We start from the raw sequence: 14,195 nt of genomic DNA on the forward strand, positions 1-14,195 counted from the left end.
GATTAGTTTTGGAGCAGAGGGCTTGGACTCTATGTGTCAGGCTAATCCGGAGCTAATCGCTTTAAAAGGTGCAATACAACAACAAAAAGTTGTCCCTCCCCCCGCCATTAATGTCGCTGGAAGTTTGGTGGAGAAGCTTCCATAATGAACGTACTAGTGATACGGCTGAAAACTCTATCACGATATCAGTGTTTTTTTATAAGATTAAAAAAAAAAAGGACCTGGAGAAAAACATGAAATGTAAACTATTTATTTTTATTCGTATTTATTTATTTTGCTACACTCAGGCAAATCATATTTTGGATGTAGATGAGGGGTGTCAACCTCATTTTCATTGCCGCTTTTTAAACATTTATTTACATTATTCATGCGGGTAATAACCTGCGATTAATCACGATGAATCGAAATGCATATGCATTTTATTGTTAGATTTTTTTATGCATAAGTTGCTTTAAAATTATAAATAAAGGTGACAAGCGGATATTGAAGTAATTGTTTTTATCTCACAAAAATAGTTTCGCAATACAGTATATAATATAATTGGCATGATGAGATAATATTAAAGTATAAAATATGCATTTTTTTCTGTCAAAAGTGAAAGAACGAATGCATTTAGTTAAAAAAATAAAATAATTAAAATAATATTTATTGAAACCCATTTTTTCCGGGCTTATTTTTTTACACTCAGGCAAATCCTATTTTTGATGTAGATGAGGGGTGTCCAACTCATTTTCATTGCCGCTTTTTAACAATTAATATACATTATGCATGCGGGTAATAACCTGCGATTAATCACGATTAATTGAAAGACAAATACATTTAATTATTAGATTTTTTAATGCATAACTTGCTTTAAAATCATAAATAAAGGTGACAAACAGATATTGAATTATTTGTTTTTATCTCACAAAAATTGTTTTGCAATACAGTATATAATATAATTGGCATGATGGGATAATATTAAAGTTTAAAATATGCGTTTTTTTTCTGTCACAAGTGAAAGAACGAATGCATTTAGTTAAAAAAAGAAAATAATTTAAAAAATATTTTATTGAAACCCATTTTTTCCAGGCTTATTTTGTTACACTCAGGCAAATCCTATTTTTGATGTAGATGAGGGGTGTCCAACTCATTTTCATTGCCGCTTTTTAACAATTAATATACATTATGCATGCGGGTAATAACCTGCGATTAATCACGATTAATTGAAAGACATATGCATTTAATTATTAGATTTTTTAAATGCATAACTTGCTTTAAAATCATAAATAAAGGTGACAAACAGATATTGAACTCTTTGTTTTTATATCACAAAAATTATTTTGCAATACAGTATATAATATAATTGACATGGGATAGGTTAATTGGCAACACTAAATTGGCCCTAGTGTGTGAATGTTGTCTGTCTATCTGTGTTGGCCTTGCGATGAGGTGGCGACTTGTCCAGGGTGTACCCTGCCTTCCGCCCGATTGTAGCTGAGATAGGCGCCAGCGCCCCCCGCAACCCCTAAAGGGAATAAGCGGTAGAAAATGGATGGATGGATGATCAGATAATACGGTGTTACGGTGCGGATGGTCTTCCCAAATGTGTTTGTCATTCTTGTTTGGTGTGGGTTCACAATGTGGCGCATATTTCTAACAGTGTTGGCGTTGTTTATACGCCCACTCTCAGTGTGACCTGTATGGCTGTTGACCAAGTATGCATTGCATTCACTTGTGTGTGTGTGAAAAGTAGATGTTATGTGATTGGACCGGCTCGCAAGGGCAGTGCCTTTAAGGTTTATTGGCGCTTCTGTACTCCTCCCTACGTCCGCGTTTTAAAAAGTCATACTGTGAACGACTTTTCCATTGTCGCTCGGGTTCCATGGACCACTCAGGAAGGACATTGCTTTTGAGCAGTTTTGACTCGCTTTATTTTTCAATAAGCTGTTGCTGTGGTCGGGTCGCTCTTCTGCGGCGTCTCCCGTCTCCATCTTCTGCTCGCTCTCCGTCTCTCGCTCTCCAGTCTCTCGTGTCTTGCTTTCCGTTGCTTCCGCTCTTCAGGCACTGCTGCGGACTCTCCAACTCCTTCTGGCTTGTCCTCTCCTCCTTCTCCCCTTTTATACGCTGAGAGGAGATACGTTAATTGTCTCCCGGTGCGCGAGGGTTGCAGGTTTGATTCCCGCTTCCGCCATCCTAGTCACTGCCGTTGTGTCCTTGGGCAAGACACTTTACCCACCTGCTCCCAGTGCCACCCACACTGGTTTAAATGTAACTTAGATATTGGGTTTCACTATGTAAAGCGCTTTGAGTCTCTCGAGAAAAGCGCTATATAAATATAATTTAATTAAAAAATTCGATTCAATTTGTACCCTTTTGTTTGGTTTTGTCTTCGTGTTTTATTAAGTCATGTTTTCCTACTCGATGCCTGCCTCCTTCTCTGCATCTTGGGGTTCGTCACAAACTAACTCTGACAAATCCAATCCACTTTATTTATATAGCACATTTAAACAACAAAAATTTTCCAAAGTGCTGCACAACAATATTAAAAACAACATTCAAATACTATCCTGAGCTCCACCAATGACTGAAAATAAATAAATAAATACATATAAAACCAATGTAAAATAAATATGATAAAAAACGATTTTAAGGGTGAAACCAATTATAACAGTAAAAAGAAATCAAAATTTTAAAACATAGGGCAACAGAGGACCACACAACTCACGTAGTGTTAAAAGCCCGAGAATAAAAATGGGTCTTAAGACGAGACTTAAAACACTCCAATGAGGGAGCAGTTTGAATATGGAGAGGCAGAGGGTTCCAGAGCTTAGACCCAACCACAGAGAAGGCCCTGTCTCCCCTAGTTTTAAGTCTAGTCATAGCACACATAAACACGTTACATAGAACCAACAAGACTTGCAACAGCGGGGAGGGAGCGGGAGCTACAGGGGCCGACTGCTGCTGTATAAGCGCTACTCAGCCGTCCATCGCCCCTAAGGGTAATCAAGCTATGGTGTGGGCGTGGGGGGGCGGTGTAAAATAAATATGATTAAAAACTATTTTAAGGGTGAAACCAATTATAACAGTAAATAGAAATCAAAATTTTAAAACACAGACGGCAACAGAGGACCACACAACTCACGTAGTGTTAAAAGCCCGAGAATAAAAATGGGTCTTAAGACGAGACTTAAAACACTCCAATGAGGGAGCAGTTTGAATATGGAGGGGCAGAGGGTTCCAGAGCTTAGACCCAACCACAGAGAAGGCCCTGTCTCCCCTAGTTTTAAGTCTGGTGATAGTGACATAGCATTGATTGATTGATTGATTGATACTTTTATTAGTAGATTGCACAGTACAGTACATATTCCGTACAATTGACCACTAAATGGTAACACCCCAATAAGTTTTTCAACACGTTAGTCAATTCATAAACACGTCACATAGAACCAACAAGACTTGCAACAGCGGGGAGGGAGCGGGAGCTACGGGGGCCGGCTGCTGCTGTATAAGCGCTACTCAGCCGTCCATCGCCCCTAAGGGTAATCAAGCTATGGTGTGGGCGTGGGGAGGTGGTGCATATGCCCAATCTCCAGGGTGTAGTATTGTCACCTATTCCAAAAAGCTAACGTATGTTCTGCTAGCTTAGCGTATTTTGTTGACCTGCTTTGCTTTTGGCTTCTTTAATGTACAAAATGGATCCAGGTGGGTCCTTAAAATGTTCTGGATAAAAATCGGACCCCACACCCGATTTGCGTGGTTTCCTTACAGGTCTCATGATTGTGTCCGTATTTTAGCGGTATTATCCACGCGGGGCAGGTTTTTTTCAAGTGCAAGCTTAAAGGGGAACATTATCACAATTTCAAAAGGGTTAAAAACAATAAAAATCAGTTCCCAGTGGCTTGTTGTGTTTTTTGAAGTTTTTTTCAAAATTTTACCGGTCTCGGAATATCCCTAAATAAAGCTTTAAAGTGCCTTATTTTCGCTCTCTGCGAAGACACTGGCCAAGATATAGCGACATTAGCTCGGATTCAAACTCGGATTTCAGCAACTTAAGCGATTCAACAGATTACGCATGTATTGAAACGGATGGTTGGAGTATGAAAATATTGAAGAAGAAACTGAAGCTATTGAGCGAATTCATAGTCATAGCATGGCCGAATAGCTGCGTTAGCATCGCCGGTAAAATGTGCGGACCAAACGATCATGATTTTCGCATCTTTTGACACGGGAGTGACTTAAATCCGTCGATTGGTAAGTGTTTGTTTCGCATTAAATGTGGGTGGAAGGAACCGTAATATAGTTGCAAATGCATCTACAGGTTATCCATACATCTCTGTGCCATGTCTGCTTTAGCACCGCCGGTAAATAGCATGTTAGCATCGATTAGCGTAGCATGTTAGCATCGATTCGCTGGCAGTCGACATCAACAAAACTCACCTTTGTGATTTAGTTGACTTTATCGTTGCAAATGCATCTGCAGGTTATCCATACAACTCTGTGCCATGTCTGCTTTAGCACCGCCGGTAAATAGCATGTTAGCATCGATTAGCTGGCAGTCAACATCAACAAAACTCACCTTTGTGATTTAGTTGACTTTATTGTTGCAAATGCATCTGCAGGTTATCCATACATCTCTGTGCCATGTCTGCTTTAGCACCGCCGGTAAATAGCATGTTAGCATCGATTAGCGTAGCATGTTAGCATCGATTAGCTGGCAGTCAACATCAACAAAACTCACCTTTGTGATTTCGTTGACTATCGTTGCAAATGCATCTGCAGGTTATCCATACAACTCTGTGCCATGTCTGCTTTAGCACCGCCGGTAAATAGCATGTTAGCATTGATTAGCTGGCAGTCAACATCAACAAAACTCACCTTTGTGATTTAGTTGACTTTATCGTTGCAAATGCATCTGCAGGTTATCCATACATCTCTGTGCCATGTCTGCTTTAGCACCGCCGGTAAATAGCATGTTAGCATCGATTAGCTGGCAGTCAACATCAACAAAACTCACCTTTGTGATTTAGTTGACTTTATTGTTGCAAATGCATCTGCAGGTTATCCATACATCTCTGTGCCATGTCTGCTTTAGCACCGCCGGTAAATAGCATGTTAGCATCGATTAGCGTAGTATGTTAGCATCGATTAGCTGGCAGTCAACATCAACAAAACTCACCTTTGTGATTTCGTTGACTATCGTTGCAAATGCATTTCCAGATTATCCATAGAACTCTGTGCCATGTCTGCTTTAGCACCGCCGGTAAATAGCATGTTAGCATCGATTAGCGTAGCATTTTAGCATCGATTAGCTGGCAGTCAACATCAACAAAACTCACCTTTGTGATTTCGTTGACTATCGTTGCAAATGCATCTGCAGGTTATCCATACAACTCTGTGCCATGTCTGCTTTAGCACCGCCGGTAAATAGCATGTTAGCATCGATTAGCGTGGCATTTTAGCATCAATTAACTGGCAGTCAACATCAACAAAACTCACCTTTGTGATTTTGTTGACTATCGTTGCAAATGCATCTGCAGGTTATCCATACATCTCTGTGCCATGTCTGCTTTAGCACTGCCGGTAAATAGCATGTTAGCATCGATTAGCTGGCAGTCAAAATCAACAAAACTCACCTTTGTGATTTTGTTGACTATCGTTGCAAATGCATCTGCAGGTTATCCATACATCTCTGTGCCATGTCTGCTTTAGCACCGCCGGTAAATAGCATGTTAGCATCGATTAGCGTAGCATTTTAGCATCGATTAGCTGGCAGTCAACATCAACAAAACTCACCTTTGTGATTTCGTTGACTATCGTTGCAAATGCATCTGCAGGTTATCCATACAACTCTGTGCCATGTGTGCTTTAGCACCGCCGGTAAATAGCATTTTAGCATCAATTAGCGTAGCATGTTAGCATCGATTAGCTGGCAGTCAACATCAACCAAATTCACCTTTGTGATTTCGTTGACTATCGTTGCAAATGTATTTGCAGGTTATCCATACAACTCTGTGCCATGTGTGCTTTAGCACCGCCGGTAAATAGCATGTTAGCATCGATTAGCTGGCAGTCAACATCAACAAAACTCACCTTTGTGATTTAGTTGACTTTATTGTTGCAAATGCATCTGCAGGTTATCCATACATCTCTGTGCCATGTCTGCTTTAGCACCGCCGGTAAATAGCATGTTAGCATCGATTAGCGTAGCATGTTAGCATCGATTAGCTGGCAGTCAACATCAACAAAACTCACCTTTGTGATTTCGTTGACTATCGTTGCAAATGCATCTGCAGGTTATCCATACAACTCTGTGCTATGTCTGCCTTAGCACCGCCGGTAAATAGCATGTTAGCATCGATTAGCTGGCAGTCAACATCAACAAAACTCACCTTTGTGATTTAGTTGACTTTATCGTTGCAAATGCATCTGCAGGTTATCCATACAACTCTGTGCCATGTCTGCTTTAGCACCGCCGGTAAATAGCATGTTAGCATTGATTAGCTGGCAGTCAACATCAACAAAACTCACTTTTGTGATTTACTTGACTTTATCGTTGCAAATGCATCTGCAGGTTATCCATACATCTCTGTGCCATGTCTGCTTTAGCACCGCCGGTAAATAGCATGTTAGCATCGATTAGCGTAGTATGTTAGCATCGATTAGCTGGCAGTCAACATCAACAAAACTCACCTTTGTGATTTCGTTGACTATCGTTGCAAATGCATTTGCAGGTTATCCATACAACTCTGTGCCATGTGTGCTTTAGCACCGCCGGTAAATAGCATGTTAGCATCGATTAGCTGGCAGTCAACATCAACAAAACTCACCTTTGTGATTTAGTTGACTTTATTGTTGCAAATGCATCTGCAGGTTATCCATACATCTCTGTGCCATGTCTGCTTTAGCACCGCCGGTAAATAGCATGTTAGCATCGATTAGCGTAGCATGTTAGCATCGATTAGCTGGCAGTCAACATCAACAAAACTCACCTTTGTGATTTCGTTGACTATCGTTGCAAATGCATCTGCAGGTTATCCATACAACTCTGTGCCATGTCTGCTTTAGCACCGCCGGTAAATAGCATGTTAGCATTGATTAGCTGGCAGTCAACATCAACAAAACTCACTTTTGTGATTTACTTGACTTTATCGTTGCAAATGCATCTGCAGGTTATCCATACATCTCTGTGCCATGTCTGCTTTAGCACCGCCGGTAAATAGCATGTTAGCATCGATTAGCGTAGTATGTTAGCATCGATTAGCTGGCAGTCAACATCAACAAAACTCACCTTTGTGATTTCGTTGACTATCGTTGCAAATGCATTTGCAGGTTATCCATACAACTCTGTGCCATGTGTGCTTTAGCACCGCCGGTAAATAGCATGTTAGCATCGATTAGCTGGCAGTCAACATCAACAAAACTCACCTTTGTGATTTAGTTGACTTTATTGTTGCAAATGCATCTGCAGGTTATCCATACATCTCTGTGCCATGTCTGCTTTAGCACCGCCGGTAAATAGCATGTTAGCATCGATTAGCGTAGCATGTTAGCATCGATTAGCTGGCAGTCAACATCAACAAAACTCACCTTTGTGATTTCGTTGACTATCGTTGCAAATGCATCTGCAGGTTATCCATACAACTCTGTGCCATGTCTGCTTTAGCACCGCCGGTAAATAGCATGTTAGCATTGATTAGCTGGCAGTCAACATCAACAAAACTCACCTTTGTGATTTAGTTGACTTTATCGTTGCAAATGCATCTGCAGGTTATCCATACATCTCTGTGCCATGTCTGCTTTAGCACCGCCGGTAAATAGCATGTTAGCATCGATTAGCTGGCAGTCAACATCAACAAAACTCACCTTTGTGATTTAGTTGACTTTATTGTTGCAAATGCATCTGCAGGTTATCCATACATCTCTGTGCCATGTCTGCTTTAGCACCGCCGGTAAATAGCATGTTAGCATCGATTAGCGTAGTATGTTAGCATCGATTAGCTGGCAGTCAACATCAACAAAACTCACCTTTGTGATTTCGTTGACTATCGTTGCAAATGCATTTCCAGATTATCCATACAACTCTGTGCCATGTCTGCTTTAGCACCGCCGGTAAATAGCATGTTAGCATCGATTAGCGTAGCATTTTAGCATCGATTAGCTGGCAGTCAACATCAACAAAACTCACCTTTGTGATTTCGTTGACTATCGTTGCAAATGCATCTGCAGGTTATCCATACAACTCTGTGCCATGTCTGCTTTAGCACCGCCGGTAAATAGCATGTTAGCATCGATTAGCGTGGCATTTTAGCATCGATTAGCTGGCAGTCAACATCAACAAAACTCACCTTTTGTGATTTCGTTGACTATCGTTGCAAATGCATCTGCAGGTTATCCATACAACTCTGTGCCATGTCTGCTTTAGCACCGCCGGTAGATAGCATGTTAGCATCGATTAGCGTAGCATGTTAGCATCAATTAACTGGCAGTCAACATCAACAAAACTCACCTTTGTGATTTTGTTGACTATCGTTGCAAATGCATCTGCAGGTTATCCATACATCTCTGTGCCATGTCTGCTTTAGCACTGCCGGTAAATAGCATGTTAGCATCGATTAGCTGGCAGTCAAAATCAACAAAACTCACCTTTGTGATTTTGTTGACTATAGTTGCAAATGCATCTGCAGGTTATCCATACATCTCTGTGCCATGTCTGCTTTAGCACCGCCGGTAAATAGCATGTTAGCATCGATTAGCGTAGCATTTTAGCATCGATTAGCTGGCAGTCAACATCAACAAAACTCACCTTTGTGATTTCGTTGACTATCGTTGCAAATGCATCTGCAGGTTATCCATACAACTCTGTGCCATGTGTGCTTTAGCACCGCCGGTAAATAGCATGTTAGCATCGATTAGCTGGCAGTCAACATCAACAAAACTCACCTTTGTGATTTAGTTGACTTTATCGTTGCAAATGCATCTGCAGGTTATCCATACAACTCTGTGCCATGTCTGCTTTAGCACCGCCGGTAAATAGCATGTTAGCATTGATTAGCTGGCAGTCAACATCAACAAAACTCACCTTTGTGATTTAGTTGACTTTATCGTTGCAAATGCATCTGCAGGTTATCCATACATCTCTGTGCCATGTCTGCTTTAGCACCGCCGGTAAATAGCATGTTAGCATCGATTAGCGTAGTATGTTAGCATCGATTAGCTGGCAGTCAACATCAACAAAACTCACCTTTGGGATTTCGTTGACTATCGTTGCAAATGCATTTCCAGGTTATCCATACAACTCTGTGCCATGTCTGCTTTAGCACCGCCGGTAAATAGCATGTTAGCATCGATTAGCGTAGCATGTTAGCATCGATTAGCTGGCAGTCAACATCAACAAAACTCACCTTTGTGATTTAGTTGACTTTATTGTTGCAAATGCATCTGCAGGTTATCCATACAACTCTGTGCCATGTCTGCTTTAGCACCGCCGGTAGATAGCATGATAGCATCGATTAGCGTAGCATGTTAGCATCAATTAGCTGGCAGTCAACATCAACAAAACTCACCTTTGTGATTTCGTTGACTATTGTTGCAAATGCATCTGCAGGTTATCCATACATCTCTGTGCCATGTCTGCTTTAGCACCGCCGGTAAATAGCATGTTAGCATCGATTAGCGTAGCATGTTAGCATCGATTCGCTGGCAGTCAACATCAACAAAACTCACCTTTGTGATTTAGTTGACTTTATTGTTGCAAATGCATCTGCAGGTTATCCATACAACTCTGTGCCATGTCTGCTTTAGCACCGCCGGTAAATAGCATGTTAGCATCGATTAGCTGGCAGTCAACATCAACAAAACTCACCTTTGTGATTTCGTTGACTATTGTTGCAAATGCATCTGCAGGTTATCCATACATCTCTGTGCCATGTCTGCTTTAGCACTGCCGGTAAATAGCATGTTAGCATCGATTAGCTGGCAGTCAACATCAACAAAACTCACCTTTGTGATTTTGTTGACTATCGTTGCAAATGCATCTACAGGTTATCCATACATCTCTGTGCCATGTCTGCTTTAGCACCGCCGGTAAATAGCATGTTAGCATCGATTAGCGTAGCATGTTAGCATCGATTCGCTGGCAGTCAACATCAACAAAACTCACCTTTGTGATTTAGTTGACTTTATTGTTGCAAATGCATCTGCAGGTTATCCATACAACTCTGTGCCATGTCTGCTTTAGCACCGCCGGTAAATAGCATGTTAGCATCGATTAGCTGGCAGTCAACATCAACAAAACTCACCTTTGTGATTTCGTTGACTATTGTTGCAAATGCATCTGCAGGTTATCCATACATCTCTGTGCCATGTCTGCTTTAGCACTGCCGGTAAATAGCATGTTAGCATCGATTAGCTGGCAGTCAACATCAACAAAACTCACCTTTGTGATTTTGTTGACTATCGTTGCAAATGCATCTACAGGTTATCCATACATCTCTGTGCCATGTCTGCTTTAGCACCGCCGGTAAATAGCATGTTAGCATCGATTAGCGTAGCATTTTAGCATCGATTAGCTGGCAGTCAACATCAACAAAACTCACCTTTGTGATTTCGTTGACTATCGTTGCAAATGCATCTGCAGGTTATCCATACAACTCTGTGCCATGTCTGCTTTAGCACCGCCGGTAAATAGCATGTTAGCATCGATTAGCTGGCAGTCAACATCAACAAAACTCACCTTTGTGATTTCGTTGACTATTGTTGCAAATGCATCTGCAGGTTATCCATACATTTCTGTGCCATGTCTGCTTTAGCACTGCCGGTAAATAGCATGTTAGCATCGATTAGCTGGCAGTCAACATCAACAAAACTCACCTTTGTGATTTTGTTGACTATCGTTGCAAATGCATCTGCAGGTTATCCATACATCTCTGTGCCATGTCTGCTTTAGCACCGCCGGTAAATAGCATGTTAGCATCGATTAGCGTAGCATTTTAGCATCGATTAGCTGGCAGTCAACATCAACAAAACTCACCTTTGTGATTTTGTTGACTATCGTTGCAAATGCATCTGCAGGTTATCCATACAACTCTGTGCCATGTGTGCTTTAGCACCGCCGGTAAATAGCATTTTAGCATCAATTAGCGTAGCATGTTAGCATCGATTAGCTGGCAGTCAACATCAACAAAACTCACCTTTGTGATTTCGTTGACTATCGTTGCAAATGCATTTGCAGGTTATCCATACAACTCTGTGCCATGTCTGCCTTAGCACCGCCGGTAGATAGCATGTTAGCATCGATTAGCGTAGCATGTTAGCATCAATTAGCTGGCAGTCAACATCAACAAAACTCACCTTTGTGATTTCGTTGACTATTGTTGCAAATGCATCTGCAGGTTATCCATACATCTCTGTGCCATGTCTGCTTTAGCACCGCCGGTAAATAGCATGTTAGCATCGATTAGCGTAGCATGTTAGCATCGATTAGCTGGCAGTCAACATCAACAAAACTCACCTTTGTGATTTCGTTGACTATCGTTGCAAATGCATCTGCAGGTTATCCATACAACTCTGTGCCATGTCTGCTTTAGCACCGCCGGTAGATAGCATGATAGCATCGATTAGCGTAGCATGTTAGCATCAATTAGCTGGCAGTCAACATCAACAAAACTCACCTTTGTGATTTCGTTGACTATTGTTGCAAATGCATCTGCAGGTTATCCATACATCTCTGTGCCATGTCTGCTTTAGCACCGCCGGTAAATAGCATGTTAGCATCGATTCGCTGGCAGTCAACATCAACAAAACTCACCTTTGTGATTTAGTTGACTTTATCGTTGCAAATGCATCTGCAGGTTATCCATACATCTCTGTGCCATGTCTGCTTTAGCACCGCCGGTAAATTGCATGTTAGCATCGATTAGCGTAGCATGTTAGCATCGATTAGCTGGCAGTCAACATCAACAAAACTCACCTTTGTGATTTCGTTGACCATCGTTGCAAATGCATCTGCAGGTTATCCATACAACTCTGTGCCATGTCTGCTTTAGCACCGCCGGTAAATAGCATATTAGCATCGATTAGCTGGCAGTCAACATCAACAAAACTCACCTTTGTGATTTAGTTGACTTTATCGTTGCAAATGCATCTGCAGGTTATCCATACATCTCTGTGCCATGTCTGCTTTAGCACCGCCGGTAAATTGCATGTTAGCATCGATTAGCGTAGCATGTTAGCATCGATTAGCTGGCAGTCAACATCAACAAAACTCACCTTTGTGATTTCGTTGACCATCGTTGCAAATGCATCTGCAGGTTATCCATACAACTCTGTGCCATGTCTGCTTTAGCACCGCCGGTAAATAGCATATTAGCATCGATTAGCTGGCAGTCAACATCAACAAAACTCACCTTTGTGATTTAGTTGACTTTATCGTTGCAAATGCATCTGCAGGTTATCCATACATCTCTGTGCCATGTCTGCTTTAGCACCGCCGGTCAAATGTGGAGACACTCTAGTACATTCAATGGGGGTCTGGCGGCAGACACTTTGGCATCTTCGGGCCGGTGGTGCAACTTGAATCCCTCCCTGTTAGTGTTGTTACACCCTCCGAAATTCACCCATTTAGAGTTCGGAAATCGGTTAAAAAAAAAAAAAGGTATTTTTTCTGCACCATCAAGGTATATATTGAGGCTTACATAGGTCTGCTGATGATGTTCCCCTTTAACGGCAAAGGAGAACCTTGTCACGCTCTTACATATGTTTTAAAATGTCCCGTTGCACGAGATACTTCCATGAGGAACTGAGAACGCGTGGCCAGTGTCAACGCACCGCAAAAACTAACCCCAAATGACACGCAAATTCCCAGTCCGTCTTTCTGGAAGCTTCTCGGAAAAGGAGCGTTTATCGGCTTGAAGGCAGAACGTCTGAGACAGAAGAGTGCTTGTGCTCTCATGTCTCCATCGGACCTATGAACACTAAAAGCCTTTTAGGGCGTGTAAAAGTGATTATCGCTGGGTAGAAATTGTGTAACGTTGTACTTTTAATCAAGTCCTGTTGCACTTTTTGTTGTCCTTACATTACTGGAAAGAAGATCAACGTTACGCACCATAGGGCGCACCGGACTGGCATACCAATACTAGTACAGTATCGCGGTTTAATGAATCCAAAATGGTACTATACTCTGTTTGAAAGAGTTTTTTTTTTCCCCCACACGGAATTTCTACCGGAATTGCCTTTTTTTTTTAGTTCTTTGAAACAAATCTGTATGTCTAAGTAACTTGAAACCAATTTATGATACCTGTTTATATTGACAAATGTGCTGCAAAATTGTTGATTTCTGTTAGCATGCATGGCTTATTTTCAGCGCATGCTAGCTTATTTTCAGCGAGATTTTTCGGTATACACAAAGTCATATTTTGGTAGTTGATGCATGCTATTGTTAGCATTTTAAACACAATTTTCAGGTACACACCTCAGCGTAATATATTTTTGGTACTTGACACATGTTAGCATTTTAGCATGCTTTTTTTATTAAATTTTTTTTTTTGCAAATTTTGCAGGTATACACCCTAAGTGATTATACTTTTGGATTTCACTAATGCTATCTGTTAGCATGCTAGCTTCTTCAGCCCTTTTTGCTCATATTTTTGGGCTATTCGACGCTATTCGGCCAGCATGCTAACTGTTAGCATTTTAGCTTCACACAGAATTTTTTTTGTTAGTTTCTTTTTTCTTCCCACATAATTTCTACCGGAATTGCATTTTTTTTTAGTTCTTTGAAACAAATCTGTATAATGTACTGGTTTTGAGGGTGAAATGGACCAAAAATGGCCCCCGCATCCTTTGTTTTGTCTGTTGCCCTCAGTGTTCACAACTGCTGTCCTTTGTGTCCCCTTCTTTCAGCCAGAAACTTCAACGTGCAGAAGTCCGAGGCCATGCTGCGAAAGGTAACGCCACGTTGTCACTTGCAGTGACGCGTTATTGCGGGCGTGAAGGTGCACGGGTGATGTGGCGGCGAGAAGGTCTTGCCGTCACTGATAAGATACCGATGAAGGAATAAAGTCCACACTTTGTCAGCAGGTGGCAAGTGTCACTTTGAGGCAGTCGGATGAATTCATGCTCATCCTTTTGAAAACGAAAGTGTTTATTTTTTATTTTTTGCGCTCCAAAACGAGCCTCGGCTTGTTAGATTCCTGCGGAAGACATCAGGCAGAATA

General features: G+C 41.4%; 1 protein-coding gene across 1 annotated transcript in view; it reads left to right on the top strand.

Annotated features, from left to right (window-relative positions):
* LOC133550773 (SEC14-like protein 2) overlaps nucleotides 1–14,195 on the top strand; it is a 42,204-nt gene that overhangs the window by 5,988 nt on the left and 22,021 nt on the right. Inside the window, exon 3 of the mRNA XM_061896804.1 lies at nucleotides 13,882–13,925. Coding sequence (XP_061752788.1) covers nucleotides 13,882–13,925 — 44 coding nt within the window. The remainder of the gene's footprint in view (nucleotides 1–13,881; nucleotides 13,926–14,195) is intronic.

This window comes from Nerophis ophidion, linkage group LG04 (assembly GCF_033978795.1).
Source record: "Nerophis ophidion isolate RoL-2023_Sa linkage group LG04, RoL_Noph_v1.0, whole genome shotgun sequence".
Classification (NCBI taxonomy): Eukaryota; Metazoa; Chordata; class Actinopteri; order Syngnathiformes; family Syngnathidae; genus Nerophis; species Nerophis ophidion.